This window comes from Phaenicophaeus curvirostris, chromosome 1 (genome assembly GCF_032191515.1).
Source record: "Phaenicophaeus curvirostris isolate KB17595 chromosome 1, BPBGC_Pcur_1.0, whole genome shotgun sequence".
Lineage (NCBI taxonomy): Eukaryota > Metazoa > Chordata > Aves > Cuculiformes > Cuculidae > Phaenicophaeus > Phaenicophaeus curvirostris.
Window position 1 is genome coordinate 139,831,759 of NC_091392.1, and position 16,846 is coordinate 139,848,604.

The window sequence follows — 16,846 nt, forward strand, 5'->3', positions numbered from 1 at the left end:
CTGAATTTCAGCAAAATGTCGCTATTATGTGAAGTTGCATTTGTAGATGGATTATTGTTTGCCATTAAATGCAAATGTTACTTTTCTTTCACAGAAAGGCTAGCGTCTACTTTCTACTTTTGAGATAGCTGGTGAAATATGCATTTTGGAGTAAGTGGTGAGGTTGTCTTTTGTGATGTAAGAACTTTAAACCATACTTGTAAAGTTAGATGGATATGTGAGATACTATAGCTCTATGAATACAGTGAAAACAGGTAATACCCTAAAGTAATTACTTCCAAAGAGCTAAAGATTAGTTTTTATCAACATATTACCAGGTAAGCACATTATTGCCTCTTTGCAACTGAAAATGTTTTCATAGCAGACACTTTCAGTTATGGATAAAAATAAACCTAGAAAGGAACCTTGGGAAATGCTAAGAAAATTCAAAGATAATTACACTTAAAGCTCAAACATAAACTAAACCAACCAGGAATCCTCTTCATTACATTTATTTAATATTGCAATTTCAGGATGACTGGAAAAATCAAAAGCCACAGAAGAGGCCCATCAGTGTAAAATATAACAACTCTCTAAAGATACTAAGCTACCTCTTTCGATGAGTTCATCATTTACTATTTTGAACATCAATGTCATTTTTGCCATCTAGTCAAAATTATCACAGGTACTATTCATAGCTCAGTTGTGATAAGAGGAAAACACATGGTAGCTATTTAATGATTTTTCAAAACTTTAAAAAATATGAAAAAGCTAAGAGACACTCAAAAAATAACTGAGGATTATTTCACTATTGAAATTTGAATTTTTGTTTCTCTCTCTTAAGAGTAGCGTTTCCAATAGCTTTTTTTAATAGGACTGGAATTACACCAGAACATCAGACAAATTAACAGTTTGTGGAAAAAAAAACAGTGGAGAACACACTTGCACACTTTTGGATGCTGCCAGCTGGCAAGACATCAAAGGAGATACATTTATGTTCCTAAGTTAGCTTCTTGCCATTCTTTTCTTACTGATTCTTGAGACCTAAAAATGCTGATATTTTACGAATTGGTGCAATGAAAATTCAATTCTTTCACATTAGATTAGGATAGGGGAGAGGACTGACTAAAATGATGTAACTTTAATGGAATTTACAGATCTTTAAAGAATAATTTAATTCTTTTATTTAGCAAGAGCAGTATTTTACTACTGAGTAATTTGTGAGCAGTGCGATGAAAGACTGTTTTTCATAGGGCAACTTCTTATCATCCTCAGCCTCTTGTACCTTAATATCCCTTCAAATATCCTGAATTTCTCCCAGAGTCATTAAACGCCTCCCAGTATTCTCACTTCTCTGGGTCACCAACCTGCTGCTTCACTAGGAGGCAACATCTGCTAGAGCCGGTCCTGCACCAAGCATGAGGTGGATGGTCTGCAGGTACCTGGCTGTTATTTGGCTAGCCAGCAGGCCAAGTGAAACAGAGATGTTGAATCCATAGCTTTCTGTTCAGCAGAGGGATTGACTGATGTCTGCCTGCCTCCTCCAAGTACTACTAGTTACCCGTTAATTTTCCAGTTATTAAAATTGCCTAATGGGTTCAAAAAGCTATCTGGAGACATGAAGAGGGAAAGGAAAACAGATTTAAAAAATAAATGGACAAGCATGATTGCATAAGGATAATTCTTACTAAATTAGTTTTCAAAATAGGAGGAAGAACACCCTAGCATCTGCAAGTACTTGGAAAGTGATAACCTAGCAGAACTAACTGTTCAGGGTTGCAGAGACTAACTTGAAATAACAGCCTGAAGGAGACGAATGTTTAGCCTAAATAGCAGGATTATGGTCTTAGTGATAAGAGCTGTGAGCTATTGGAAAAGTATGTGAAACTACAGACACGCCACAGACTGAATTCTTACAGCGAACAGAAAAGTCTTACGTTAGTCACATTTAATTGGGATCTTCTGTTTTCCATGTTTCTGCTATTATAAATATTATTAGCAGATGGCAAGTGAACTGTGGTTACACCAACAACATCCATCGCCATTGGTTTCGGCTCTTGGACATATTTCTGAAATTGCACATCTAAAATGCAAATGCACAGGGACTGCGCATCACCAGCATGTCCCCAGAGATGTCCCCTTGAACACTCAGGGGCTTGCAAAAAAGATTCAGGATGTAGTAAGGTTGGCCAGCACGGGGCTGACCATGTGCTACCTCATCTCAGGGAGACCTCAGTGCACGCAGTCAGTCACGCATCATACCAAACCTTGCAGGGCTGCCACTGTGTGGGCTCCCTGAGAGCCTACAAGGAATCAAACTCATGTTTCATCTGAAAACAATTTTCACAGTAATATTTGACTTTTAATTATTCTCTATCTCTGTTTTTAATGTTTACTTCCACAGCAATTGTGGACTAGCTTGAAACGCTTCAATAAAACACCTTAACTCATTACAGCATAATACAGCTCAAGGCTAAATTCAAGCAAGCTTTAAAAAGCCTTAACTTGAGCTGGACCGTTTCTGCAGCAGACTCGTAAAACTGTTAAACCAACAATGGTGAGAGGAGCTTTACATCCTTTTCTTATTTTATCCATACATTTGGGTTTTAATTTAGTGATTTTTCCTTAAGTAGCTTCTACCAACTATGCCTACAGTCCTTCTCTACCGCCTGTGGATGTGCATAACTCTTCATAGTCATTCCACATTTATGTTAAACATTAATCACATACTTTGGCTGAGATTTCTGAAGTAGCCTAGGAGACTGAGATACATAATTCCTGTTTATTTTACTCGGCATCATGCATCAAAATCCCCCAAGGTGGCTTTGGCTAGATCAGCAAAAAGTGTATTTATGATTCAATATAATTTAATATAAATATTAAATTACTATGGAGAATTGTGGACAAATCTCCGCCTTCATCTGTAATGTCCTACCCCATTTTGCTTTTTAATTTGTGCTCATTTGACCAATCACTTTTACCTTGCACATTGCAAAACCCACTGCAATGTAACAGTGCAGACCAAACATGGATGAAACTAATGAAGTAGTAGCAACAGCCAGTATTATCAGTATTAGATTCTTGCAGTTAATATACCAGCCTACATGTAAATTGTACTGTTCAGTCCTGAAGAGTCAGTCCCAAAGCACTTAGCAAATTACACTCTGAAACTGCTTCTGCCTCTGAAAGAGAAGCGCTGGGGCATCCTCTGTCTTTTAAGCAGGGTCAAAATTCAGCCCTAAGGCAGCATATGAATGGTGCAGCGAATTGGAGCTGCTTATCTCTGCAGGACCAGACTAAAATTACTAGATCAGAAGTAGGGGGCGGAGGGGGGGAAGTTACGTGATGATCTCATTTTAGTGCACAGAAGCTTTTTGAGTAACTCGCAGAAAACAAGTGTCCTAGTTTCCCCTAACTGTCCTGTTCTGATTATTTGGCAGGCTACAGGTCACGCTGATTCCTACCTGGGACTTAGATTCAGTATTTGCTTTGAAGTCAAAAAGGACAGTAGCACCCTCTTTCACCCTCTTCCTTTTTTTTTTTTTTCAGCCTTGCCTATCTGTTCTGTTACACTTAAAAGACCCCACACCAAACAGGTCATCATCAGCTATTACAATGTGCTGCCTTCTGCAGGAATGACAGACAATCAGGAAGGATTTAAGGTTATAGTCCTCATGATTTTTTCAATGTGATGATACTTTGTCAAATTACAACCATGTCAAGACAAGTCTAAAATCAGTCCCACACTATCTATTCTCTCTTCATTTCTATCACAATGTCCAGGGAAGAGTTTTGCCTCAGACTACAGTGAAAGCAAGACCAAGCTTTCCAAAAGTGAATAAATTGGTGTGCAACTCTTTGCATCCTTTGTAGCGTGCAGTCCTAAAACTGTTCATATAGGCCACTGTGTTCACAAGGTTCCACCTGCCTACACAGGACACATGCTGAAGACAGGGCCAAGTTTTGCTTACAGCACAGACAGTCATCACTCAAGGTTTGGTCTTTCTCCTGGTTCCAATCTGGAAAAAAACACCTTGCTTGAAACCAGAAACTGATTTGCATCTCCATTTTGTATCTTCTTATACCAAGGAACTGACAAGCGTGCTCGTGAATCAGCACGTTGGGAGGATTCTTTTTTTTTTTCTGGTGAAATCATAAATAATTGTTCTCCTCCACAAAGAAGAACCAACCTACGTTTCCACGGCACTTGCAAAATGCTTTTTCTAGACTCCATTCCATAGCCTGATTTTGGAAAGTTCTTAAGATCTCTGCGTTTAGGAAAAAAAGACCCATATAAAAACAGAGGGGGGGTCCATTTGTTTGTTTGTTTCCTAAGAGTTATAGCAGGAGTATTTCTTCAATACAGTTTTCAGAATCCCACTGTCAGGAAAACATCCAAAGCAAAAATAAGGAAACAGGATTCCTTGTTATATGCTTTAGGGAAACACAATTCCTAAATATTCTAGCAAGTTTCAAACTCAGCCATCCTTTTGAGCAGTCACGATCTTGGCTTACTCACTAGGAATGCCTGTACCAGTCAGCAGCACGTATTGAGTCCTCTGCTGTAGTCTTGCGCTGCTGTCTATAGCTTGCACCTGCCAGGTGAGAGGAAGGATGCAAGCCCCCCACATCAGAGCCCCGGGGGCACAGAGCACCCCCCCCAGTACTATACCCAGGACGGAGCACTCAGCAGCCGCAGGCCTGGTCTGAGCACCTTGAGCCCCTCAAGCCTTCCCGCAATAGCATTATGGGCATAAAGAACAGGTAAAACAGATAAGAGACAGTAAATCTGAGCAGGAAAGCAAATTGTTCCCCTTTTCCCTGACACCAGCACGTTAAGATGAAATGCAACGCCCGCTTGTTTTGCTCTGCAGCTCCGCACCACATGGAGTGAAGGTTTTTGATTTCCTTAAAAAAAACACAGCAAAAATTCAAATGAAATTGGCAAACTCACCCGAAGTGGCTGGCTAAACTCATGGAAACGCAGAAGAGGAAGAAGTTTTTGATCATGATAAAGTCAGAGACCATCCCATTGTCCATTCCAGAGGAGAGGAGGAACGCAGGTGGTCGCTTTGGTAAAGGTGCAGCTGCTCACTTTGTTCTTACGCTGCAACAATAAAAAAAAAAAAAAAAGATAAATTATGACATGGGCAAACAGTGGGATAGCAGAGTTCAGCTAGCACCACATCTTCTCCTATCTGTGGTTCTCACAAACTTATCTAGCCTTATGCAAACATCAGCTGTTTATGTAAAATTGTATATCTTCAAGGACATGTTTTACCTTCTGCTAACAGCCAACCGCAAAACAGGAAAAATTCTTAGTGGCCCAGTTTTCCCTTATGTTCGTCCGTGATATAAGAAACAGTCACCATTCTCCAAATACCAGTCTCAACCCTTTATCTATTTCATCAACTTCCACACGCCTGCAAACCCAGAGCTGTGTGCAGCCTCCGCATCCTTTCCTTCCATCGCAGTTTTTGCCCATTAAATACCCGGCTTCCCTTTCCAAAAATCCCAGTTGAAATGCCAAGAAACACCTCCTGCTTCTTGGAATTCACACTGCTGATGCACGGCTTAGCAAAGAGAGGGTAGGATGGGGAGGGAGGTGGGGGGGGAAGAGTAAAAAGTGACCTTCCTCGCAAAGACACATAAACCTCACGCTAGCATGAAGAATGACAGTAATGTAGCTCCTCCAGTGACTGCTGCTTTTCGGATACCTGCCTCAATGACCAGATCACCAATTTCAGCATCCTGCACTAATGTTTTCCCTTTGTGACCTATAAAAAACCAACCAAACAAACAAAAAACCAAAGAAAAAAACAAAAAAAAAAAACAAAAAAAACCCAAAACCCCAAAACGAACCCCAAAACCCTACCCCAAACCCAACACAACCCCCAAACCAACCCCTAAAAACACACCCGGAGGGGACCTACCTGGATTTTCCACCCGACCCCTGTGGTCCCCGCACGGCCACCGCTCAGCAACTTACTGTCCCCCCCGCCCCGCCGGCGCAGCGAGGCGAGAAGCCCAAACCCCGAGGCGAGAAGCCCAAACCCCAAGGCGCTCCCCGAGCCCGTCCAGCTCCGCGCATCCCGCACATCCCGGCGCATCCTTTCCGCAGCCGCTCAGCCCCGTCCCGCCCGCACCTGCCCCGGGGCGCCGCGCACCTCTCCTCGGAGGGCTCCGCCTGCCTTTTCCCTTCTCCCTTTCCCATCCCCGCGGAGCCCCCGGGGTCGCTCCCAGCCCGCCCGGCAAAGTTTCTCAGCATCGCTCGCCCCGGAGCCGGTTGGGGAGCGGGGGGGGGATGCGGTCAGGGCTCCCCACCGCCCTCCGCCGGGAGCCGGCGCTTACCGGGAGGGGGAGGACGAGGCGCGAGGGGGCTGGTTCGGGGGGTGGGGGGGGGGGCCGGCGTCCTCCCGAAAGTTGCGGAGCGGCAGCGGCGGCGCTCCCCTCCCCTCCTTCCCCGCCGCTGGCAGGCGCGGCCCCGCCGCAGCAACGCCCCCGCGGGCGGGAGGGAGCGCGGCTCGGGGCGCCACTCCGCTCGGGGGTCCCAGCGCGGGGTCCGGAGGCTCCCCGGGTCCGGGCAGCCCCCGTCGGGCTCCCCGGGGGCAGCCCAGGTGGGAAGAAGCCTGCAGCCGCGAGGCAGGGACATTCCCGACAGCGGGTGAGGCTCCCGGCTCTCACGCCCCTCGCACGCAGATATATAAGCGCATATATATATATATATATACACACACACCGGTGCATCCATAGATCTGTATCTATATTCCTCTTCTGGAGGCGGTCCGGGCCAGGTTGGATGGGGACTTGAGCAGCCTGGTCCTGTGGGAGGTGTCCCTGCCCACGGCAGAGGGGCTGGAACTGCGTGATCTTCAAGGTCCCTTCCGACCCGAGCCACCCTCTGATTCCGTATCGAATGGACCTGATCTAACCCATTATAACTCCTAAGTGCTGAAGCAAGGGGTTGTACCTGCAACATTAGCTCTTCTTTGTGGCCCCTTATTAGTTAGACATCCATCGTTTGTATTGGAATTAAAAATTTCAGGAGATGGGAAATAACTTTGAGGGTTCCTTGTGACTGTACGTAGTGTTGCTCCAGAAAAAAAAAAAAAGCTTTACAGCCTCAAGATAGGGAGCACTGCACTTGCTACTCGTTCGAGTCACATATATTATATATTGCACGCAGGTGTGGAAGGATTAGTGCTTTTTAAACTATCCGAAAGATGGAATGAGTGTTGTACAGTCCCAGTTCCTATGGATTCCTTGGAATGCACACAACATTTTGTAACATGCATGTTACATCTTATAAATATGATTTCAGTATATACCCCTGTAGCCATACTTTGGAATAATACTCAAAACTCAGTTATTAAATTAACAGATCTAATGAGACAATGTCTGTTTTTCAGGCAATATTATGGACCAATGAAGCATTTATCTTTTTCCTATACCCATAAAATGCCCAGTGAAATTAATCCCTGCGCTGAAATCGGTATTGATTCTGTACTCATTGCCATAGAGGGTGCTGCTATACCTGTGCCTAGTTCATGGTCTGCACGGTTTGAACTGAAAACTGGCCCTTACGTGTTTACATTTTCTTTTTTTTGGTTATATGTGGTGCTTAGCTGGTTCAGATTTTCCAGCAACGGTTTATGATCTTAAACGCAGAGCCAATAACATATGCTCTTCCTTAGTGACTTCAATAAATACGAAGTTGTGAATGAATGTTGCCATCAGAATAGCTTTCCCGGTGCTTAAAAATATCCGAGCAAAGTCGTATGAAGCGCCAGCAGTTTCTCGTGATAACGTTCTCGCCTAGGAATGCTTAAATCAGATTTATTTTTTTTTTTACAGCGCTTTGATTTCTAGTATGAGCTATTTATATCTCCGCATAGGTGATGCTGTAAAAAGATGTGATCTTTAAATAATTTCACAAAAGCAAGCTGTGGGAGCAGTGGCCTAGACTTTCTGTGTGAGCGGGTGGGAGCTGCGAGCTCCAGATCAGCAGGAGAACCCATGAACCGAAAAATCATTCCTCTAACCTCGCAGCCCCACGAAACGAAAGGGAGAAAAGCGTTTGCGACGCGGGGAACGAGACAGCGAGAAGACGTTAAAGGAAAACCTAAAGAAAGGCTTTAAAAAGATGATAATAAAAGGGGAAGGAGCGCGGCGCAGCGGCGCAGCGAGCGGGTAAGCGGCGCTGTGCGCGGCGCCGCCGCCAGGGGGCAGCCCAGCCCCGCCCAAGGCCGGCTGAGGGGCGGCCGCGGCTACCCGGGGCTCAGGGAGCCGCGGGGCTAATTGCCGAGGAGAAGGGCTCGCCAAAGCCCCCCCCCCGCCCCAGCTTCTTAACTACGGGGAAATAAAGCCCGTGGGAGCAAAAGGCGTCTTGGGGCGGCGCTGGTGGCGGCGATAGCCGCGAGGAAGCGCGTTTAACGGGTCAAACGGCGGCGTCGGGGTTGTTTTTTCCTTCCCTGTAGCCTTGTCTGGGTGGTAACTCGGGTCTGGTTCTGTTCGCCGGCTAATTCTAGCGGGTGACGCCGTGGGCCTGAAACGCCTTGTTTCGAATGCAAGGCGTTAACTCCTGGGCAAAGGTGCTTTCTGGAGAGCGTGTCAAACATTAATTGAGCAGGTTTCTGAATTGGATCCCTGCGGCGTGGTGGCTTTGACCCGTGCTAGAGGAGTTATTACAAGCAACAGAGCCTGTCCGTGTCCGCCACTGTGTTTTTTCAGGCACTCCCCTGTGAGTCTTACTTACCCGTTTATATTCTTAGCCTCCTTCGTCGGTTTTAAAGGATGCATTGAGTTTAGTACGTCAAACAATTGCTTTTTATTCTGGGTAAGGAAATGTTCTGTTTGTTTGCTCGGTGATATTCTGTGCTGATGCTTAGCAAAAGCTGACATCGCTTACCAGAAGCCAGTTTGTATTTGCAAGAAGTTTTGTGTTGTCCCTCCCTGCATGTTTCTCCTCCCTGCATCATTAGCTAATCATAGAATCATAGAATCACCAGGTTGGAAAAGACGCATCAGATCGAGTCCAACCATTCCTATCAAATACTAAACCCTCTTTGCTAAGATAGAATCATAGAATCATAGAATAACCAGGTTGGAAGAGACCCACCGGATCATCGAGTCCAACCGTTCCTATCAAACACTAAACCATGCCCCTTAGCACCTCGTCCACCCGTGCCTTAAACACCTCCAGGGAAGGTGACTCAACCACCTCCCTGGGCAGCCTGTTCCAGTGCCCAACGACTCTTTCTGTGAAGAATTTGAGCTAGATCATCCTCCATGCTGGACTTAAGCATCATCCTCTACAATGAACTTAAATAACAGGGAGGTAGTGGATGTCCCATCCCTAGAAACATTCAAGGTTAGGTTGGATGGGGCTGTGAGCAACCTGATGTAGTTAAAGATGTCCCTGCTCCTGCAGGGGCATCGGACTAGATGACTTGTAAAGGTCGCTTCCAACTCAAACTATTCTATGATTTCAGGCAAACTGTGCTGTGATTTTTTTTCCCATGGCACTCATGAGTACTTACACACTTGGGAGCTTACTGGGAGGTGTGTGCCAAATCCTAATACTGCAACGCTAAGTGTTGGAAAAATGTCCTTTTCTACAGCAAAGACATCTCTGTCATCATCCAAGCCATTCCTTTTTCTCCCAGGAGAACAATGGAAATTTGTGTGGAGCGTGACGTGCTGTGGGTTCTGATCCAAGCAGTAAACTCTTCAGACGCATTCTCCTCTGCCAAAAATTCCACTCCAATATCTAAGTGGAGAGAATTGCCTGTTTCTTGAAATCTTCTCTTTGGTCTCCTGGATAAGACTCCACAAAAGGTAGTGCTTAGGACAGTGATTTTGGTGATACAAATCCTTTTCCATTAGAGAGCAGTCTGAATTCATCAGTCATTGCATGAATCTCTAAACACTAGCTAACTTCAGCTTGGCCTTTCTCAACACAGAGACTGAATCTGAACTAAGGGTGAAAGTCTAACTTCCACTCCCTTCTCTCTCAGTATTTGTGGAGATGACAGTCAAGAGACTCCTACTCAGTCCGGGTGAGACATACCTGGAGTGCTGGGTTCAGTTTTTGGCTCCCCAGTCTCTTCTCCCCACGAGAACAAACACGGACATACTAGAGAATGTCTAGCAAGGGGCCAAGAAGATTATTAAAGAACTGGAACATCTCTCCTATGAGGAGAGACTGAGAGAGCTGCAACTGTTCAGCATGGAGAAGACTCAGAGGAGATCTCATAAATACCTGATGAGGGGGCAGTGGAGAAGAGGGAGCCAGGCTTTGCTCAGCAGTGACAAGTGACAGCACAAGGGGTAGTGGGCACACATTAAAAAACATTGTATTCCATCTGAACACAAGAAACAAAATTTTAGCTTTGAGGGTGGTCAAACATGAGAACAGATTGCCCAGAGAAGTTGTGAAGTCCTCCTCTGTGGAGACACTCGAAACCTGAAAGGGGAACTATCCTGGGGAACCAACTTTTGGTGCCCCAGCTTGAGCAGGGAATGGGACTTGCTGATCTCCAGAGGTGCCCTCCAGCCTCAGCCATCCTGTGATCATCTGAGTTATGAAAACAGTGTCATCCTGTGAAACTCTGTTACTTTTTCCAAACTATTTCATGACTGTATTTGGTAGTGAAATGGTACAAATAGCCTTGCTGATATGAGAGGTATTAGAGTCTGATAGATTTTGAAGCATTTGGTGTATTTCTGAATGGTAAGGAGAGATAATAAAAGGAGGGATAATAAAAGCCTTTTATTTCCCTCTCCAATGTCATGGATACCCATAAAACATGACTACTGACCTACATTTGACATGTCTTATGGGTCACACTGCAGGCAGAGCTGCATTTAGTACCTGTTGTTTGGGTGGATTGTTTTGTGCATCCCAGTGGCAATAAACAGCTGTTTAACAGAGCTTTGTGAAAGGCAGCTGGGGGCAGAGTAACATTGGAAAGGCTTGCTCTGAGATAGAATTAGTACCTTTTCGTGTGACACACGATATGGTGCCACTGGGGGAGAGAGGCAGGGGACCACTCTCCCAATCCGAGCAAAATTCCAGCTCGTTGTGAAAAGCAACACTGATGCTTCTGCATGCTGTTTGTTGTGATTTCCAGATCTGCAGGTTCAAAGGCCCAAGACCTAATCCTGAGCAGGTTGCCTTCTGCATGCATCCAGTTTAGAAACAATTGAAGACTACATTTTATGTTTGGTGGTTCATCCTATCTGTTAGGGGCAACCTATGCTGCAGTCCACTGCCACATATTAGATTAACAGCTGAGCAAATGTTGAGGGTATGCCTGAACACTGCTGTCATGGATTTATAGCACGTCCTAAGCTTCAGTGTCTCTGAAAACCACCCTAGGCACCTTACTGAGATCCCTACTCTAAGATGAAAGCCTCGGGTGCTGGCAGCCCTTATTCTCAAAAGTGTCTGGCAGGAAATTTAAATGAATTTGGATCTGTATTAGGCACTTTGTCCCATTAGACCAGGGAAATGAGATCCGGAGATATATCCCACACACAAAGGAGTGGAGAACATTTCCAACATTTTTCAGTCCATTGAAAGGTTATAAATCCTTGGATTACAGCATTAAAGCAGAGATTGTCTGTTATTTACAACAATGTCCCTGTCTTTCTGCACCCACATAAAGGGGCTCCATCTTTTTCCCCAAACCCATCTTGTTGTTCGACTCCTTACAATTCCATTCTTCTAGATCCTATCTCCCATACAGGCTAACCCATCTAGGCCAGATGTGCACAGTTTAAGTTCCATTTAAGTCCCTTTGCAGTCTGCGTGCAGGGAAACATTGCACACAGGTGGGTTTTGATAGTCCACTCACATCAGTCCAACTGATAGCCCTTTTCTCCACTGTCCTGGAAAGAGAGAATTTTCTTTACACCAAAGGATAGCAATTCAAAGTCAGAGTGTGAGGTCAAATCTGCTCACAGAAGTTTTTCCCATAGAGGAATCGAGGTTTTAGACACATTCTTGCCAGGTTCCTGCAGAGCAACCAAAGTCTACCCTTGAAATAAAAACCAAGCCGAAGGAATTTGCAGCACGTGTCATGGCATGAACTGCTATCTCAGTCTTACATTTGAGGGACAGAAGGGACTACCTAGCAGCAGATCCTCCTGCATCATACAGATCACTCATTGCAGTATAAACTGTGACTTTCTGGTTTGCCTTCCTCTTGCTTTGTGAGAACACAGACTGTTATTTTTGGTATCCATGAACCTTGCAGCCAGTAAGTTCCTCTTTGAGTGTTATAGCCCATAATACTCTGCTGTTATCTCACCTTGGATCTGCCCCGGGTTTCTTGTAGGCACAGCATTTTAGCAGAGATAAGATTGTGGACCAGAGAGATTGGCATCACAAGTGTAAGGATATCTGAAGTAAAGATATCACTCAAACAGAGTTAATAACCCAAATATCTCTTGGATTTGACATCGTGGGCCAAATTAACAGACTGATTTCAGGTACCAATACAGAGATAGTGGATCCAGATGCAAAGTTCACATTTTGACTCTGGGCTGGACGGATCACAGGTTCCCTGCTTTGTAACTGTAGATATTGTTCTAATGATATGGGAATGATAATGCAAATAGATGTACTTAAACTTCTCATTAGGTCTAGTGAGAAGCAGGTGTATTCAACAACCAAACTTAGATGTATGTGGAGCAAACAGAAGTGCCTTTTGTTTTCTCTCATTCTGAGTCCTTACTCAGCAGTAGCAATTACTGTATCCTGACATTCCCAGGAAATTGCCTACGATCTTCCAGTTCTCCAGAATTCAACTTTTAAACATGAAATATATAAACTATACTTCTGCATAGAAAAAATTATATAAAAGATTAAGAACTGTTCTCTAAACATGTAAGACACTCATAACTAATGTGTTCTAGTAGATTGTTGTTTTAAACACAGTGATACATGCTTACATCTAAAAATGTTAGTTTTCTGTGTAAACTTAGATTCTTTTTATTGCACACAAATGAGCATCAACTCAGCAAACATCTGAACCAGAACTTTATGATATTATATATAAAATATCCTTAGTTAATTTCTTCAAAATGGCTTAATTTACTGGTTAGTATTTTAGCTAGCTGAAGTAGCAGCTATATCTGTACTTAAAGAATAATGAGTCATTAGGGTAGCATTGTATATGGTCTTTAAGGCCTCAGTCCTCCCATCTGGTGATTCAGATGTGCATTTTCTGTAAGTATGAGACTGCACGGTGCACTCCTTGTGAGGACAGAGCACACCTTTAACTAGATAGTTGAGCAAAAAAACCTAACTAACACTATTTTGAAGCACCTAAGTAAGAAAACAGGTTGTGGAGAATAACCACAATAATTTAGTTTCATAAGTATGATTCATAAAGATTAATCAGGCTTAAACTAGAGCATACAAGTTCTGTATCAGTATTCAGGGGTTTATGCATATGCTACTGTACATGTAATTGCTGCAAAACAGGAAGGAGAGAGCAAATCTTGGAATAACGTAGAAATTCATTAAACTAAGATGGAAGGATCAATGTTGATAAATTCTTCCTTAAGTATATATCCAAGTGTTCGTAATGGACAGAAGGTGAGCATACTTATGGACAACACATGACTAGAGATACCTGATATACTTACTGATGTTAAGTACAGGATATCTGAAGTTTAGAAATGGGTTAAATACAGAGAAGAGGCACTAAAATCTATTTGACAGAACTCATTATTTCTGTTTCTGATCAGCACAGGTAACTGACAAAGATACTGACAAATACTAGTTTCTACTTCTGTAAAATTTTAGAAATGCTTTAAAGTAAGCCTGTAATGACTCATTATGAGAATTAGTTGCTGCTACAAAAATACATTAAAAGATGCCATTTGGAAAGCTGTAGACACAACTTACATTTATTTTAGGATTTGCAGTATACTGATTTTCAGGCAAGGGTTAGGTAGGAATAAATGTTCTCAGCAGTTCCAACTCCCATTAAATGTGACTTCTGTTATATAGATGCAAGTGCTATAATAAATAAAATTCAAAAAAATGAGGTTTTAAACTGCTATATTTAGAATTAACATTTACAAAACTGGACAGAGATGCTAAAAAAAAAGAAAATTCTTTATTTTGGAAAAGATATTGATGGAGATTTCACAATGATCTATATATGACACTATTGGATGTTAGGTATTAATGACTGAACTATAGCAAGCATTAAAACATACCACACCAATGCAGGTGGTGCCAGTCCTACAGCTTCATGTGAAGATATTTTGGTAATCTCAGTGCAGTAGAATTCAAAAAGATAAAAATAATAGCATATATTATGTATATCAATCAATAAGCCAGATCTTCATATAGCACAGAATGGTTGAATGAAGGGCAGTGGAACTGCAGCTGTACATCACCTGAGGTTATGCCTTGAGTGTGACCCAGTAATTATGATTCTCAGTCAATGAGAGTTTGTTTGAATATGAGGAATGAGGTTTGGCACAAATATTAAGTATGGACATTTTTTTTTCCTTTTGGTAGATTATTCAATAAAAAATGCAAGTGGCTTACTCACAAAACAACTGCATAGCAGGCTAAAATTTGGCCATTTGTATTAGTCAATGGAAAACAAGTAAGGTAAAACACTACAGATACTGAGAATTTGGATTTTAGTATTTCTAAAGAAGTCAGGAGAATGGAAGAGGGGGATATAGCTGTAGGAGTTAAGAACAGCTGTGAGGAATTTTGATACGACCCATATTCCCTTTGTGAGAAAGATTAACTCTTTGCTATGGGCAGCCATTGTCTTTTTTGGACATAGGGAGCTTTGTATGGATTTTCTTTGTTCTCTCCTCATAAACTGTACTGATTTTAAAGAAGTGATTGAGTGTTCAGTGGGTCAGCTATCGACAGAAATGAAAACGTGCTCCAGCCCTGGCTAAGGAAAGCTTTGCCTAGAGGGAAACAAAACACCCTTCCTCCAGGCTGTGTATTTAGGATGTAGCAGAATCAAGGTCAGTCATGGGCGCAGAGTGTTTTCCTTGACTACTTGTGCTGTGGTTTTTGAAGGAAACAAACTGGCATGTGAACTGGAAGGAGAGCACAGCACACTCCGTCCAGGTCCCCAGACACTCATTGTGTCTGGTCCTGCTTTAAATTCCAAAGCAGCTCCATTGGTGCAAATTTTGGAGGAATAGGGCTACTTGCCTAAGTAAGATGAGCTGGATTTATCACCATGCCTTTCTCTTTCAGCAACTGAAAAACAGTGGATTAGATTCACATTTGGGGCTGTGTACTTGGATCACAGACTGCTAGTCAATTGTATACAAGAAACCCTACCTGCTTTCCTAAACCGTATTACTTGTGGATCAAGGGAGCTACCATGCATGTTAATTTTAGCAGCCAAAGAGTAGGAGTGGTCAATGAACATAGCAACTTGGGTGCACAGAAGAAAATCAAAAGAAGAGCTTCAAAGAGAAAAAAAGTGAGTTAAATAAAATATGACTCCTGGAATGGTTACAGTTTGATCTATTGATGTTTTCCCAGTTTACTAAAAAGAACAAAACAAGAGCCGTCAAATGTTAATCAGATGGCTTTTTGTTTTTTTTTGGAGCGTGCTGGGGCAGAACCATGGGCATGTTCAAGACAGCAGGAGGGAACAAGTTTCAGGTGAATAATCCAAGAGAAGAGACCTTAAGCCTGTCAGTTAGTTTTCCACTCTAAATATATTTAATCATAAAGTGCAGATTTTTTTTTGAAATCAGGTTATTATGCTTTTCTCACAGCTTTTTGAGGTCTAGCATCTAAACTACAGAAAAGTAAATTACCCACCCTGGAACAACCAGCACCTTAGTAGCTCAGGTATTCACCCAGGCATGGGTGAGCCAAATTCAAGATACTTCTGTAAACACCACACTCAAGTATTAGCCTCTTAATGTGATGATAAACCCAAAATTCTGGCAGCTGACTATTAACTGTGTGTCTTATTTTATGGATGACCAACTTGGGCTGCCCAAGGCTTATATGGCACTTGCAGTGGTAGACAAAGTCAGAGAGAGCTTTGGTTTCTCAGCATCTCTGACTGCAAGGCAGTGCAGTCTCCAGTAATGTGCACAGAGTTGCAAGCCATGAATTTTAATCCTTGCTCTGCCACTAATTCACTATGTAGCTCCAGGCAAGTCCCTATCTCTTCAGCTGTAAAATGGGAATAATAATAATGGTCTCCTATCTTTCGGCAGCGATAAATTCATCTGTGTTCTTGAGGCATGCAAATACTACAGTGATGAGTAGCCCAGAAAAGACCATGAAAAAAAATGAATAATTCTCTATTTACTGCTGGCTTTGGGTATGCAGTAAATAAGGCTATGCTAACTGGGTGGTGAAGATTACTTTTCTAAGTAGCTGCTTATTCAGTAGGTACTGTGTAATCAGTACCTACTTATCCTATGTAATGAATGATAAAGCATACTTTGGGGGAAAATAAAGAGAGACAAAGATACTTTTCAAGAAAAATCTCAAAACTGATTTAGAGGAAAGCAAAATTAGGATTTCTTTGTCCATTTAGGCTTTAGTGTTCTCCAGCTTCAAAGCACTTGATTTTGACAATCATCATAATGTCCTTCTAAAGCAATTGTCTTCTCTGCAGGCACATGATTAGGTCTGAAACTTGCACCCTTTTTTTTTACTCAAAAATAGCATCTTGACTGTACACACGTATCTGTTCTTCATGTGCTAGTATTTCTCTCTGAAAACCAGGAAAACCAAATATGCCTTCTTTTTTTGATGTCTGTTCTGATCACAACATCATATCCCCATTCTTAAATTGCATTTTTCTGGGTTCTCAGATTAGTTGCAGGGTAGGCAACC

General features: G+C 42.8%; 2 protein-coding genes across 2 annotated transcripts in view; one reads left to right on the top strand and one right to left on the bottom strand.

Moving 5' to 3' along the window:
* Positions 1-5,720, bottom strand: part of GABRA5 (gamma-aminobutyric acid type A receptor subunit alpha5) — a 58,278-nt gene extending 52,558 nt beyond the window's left edge. The window contains exons 1-2 of the mRNA XM_069876112.1: positions 5,697-5,720; positions 4,934-5,086 (exon numbers count right to left, since the gene is read on the bottom strand). Coding sequence (XP_069732213.1) covers positions 4,934-5,019 — 86 coding nt within the window. The 5' untranslated portion in view covers positions 5,020-5,086; positions 5,697-5,720. The remainder of the gene's footprint in view (positions 1-4,933; positions 5,087-5,696) is intronic.
* GABRB3 (gamma-aminobutyric acid type A receptor subunit beta3) overlaps positions 1-16,846 on the top strand; it is a 193,053-nt gene that overhangs the window by 44,363 nt on the left and 131,844 nt on the right. The window lies entirely within an intron of this gene.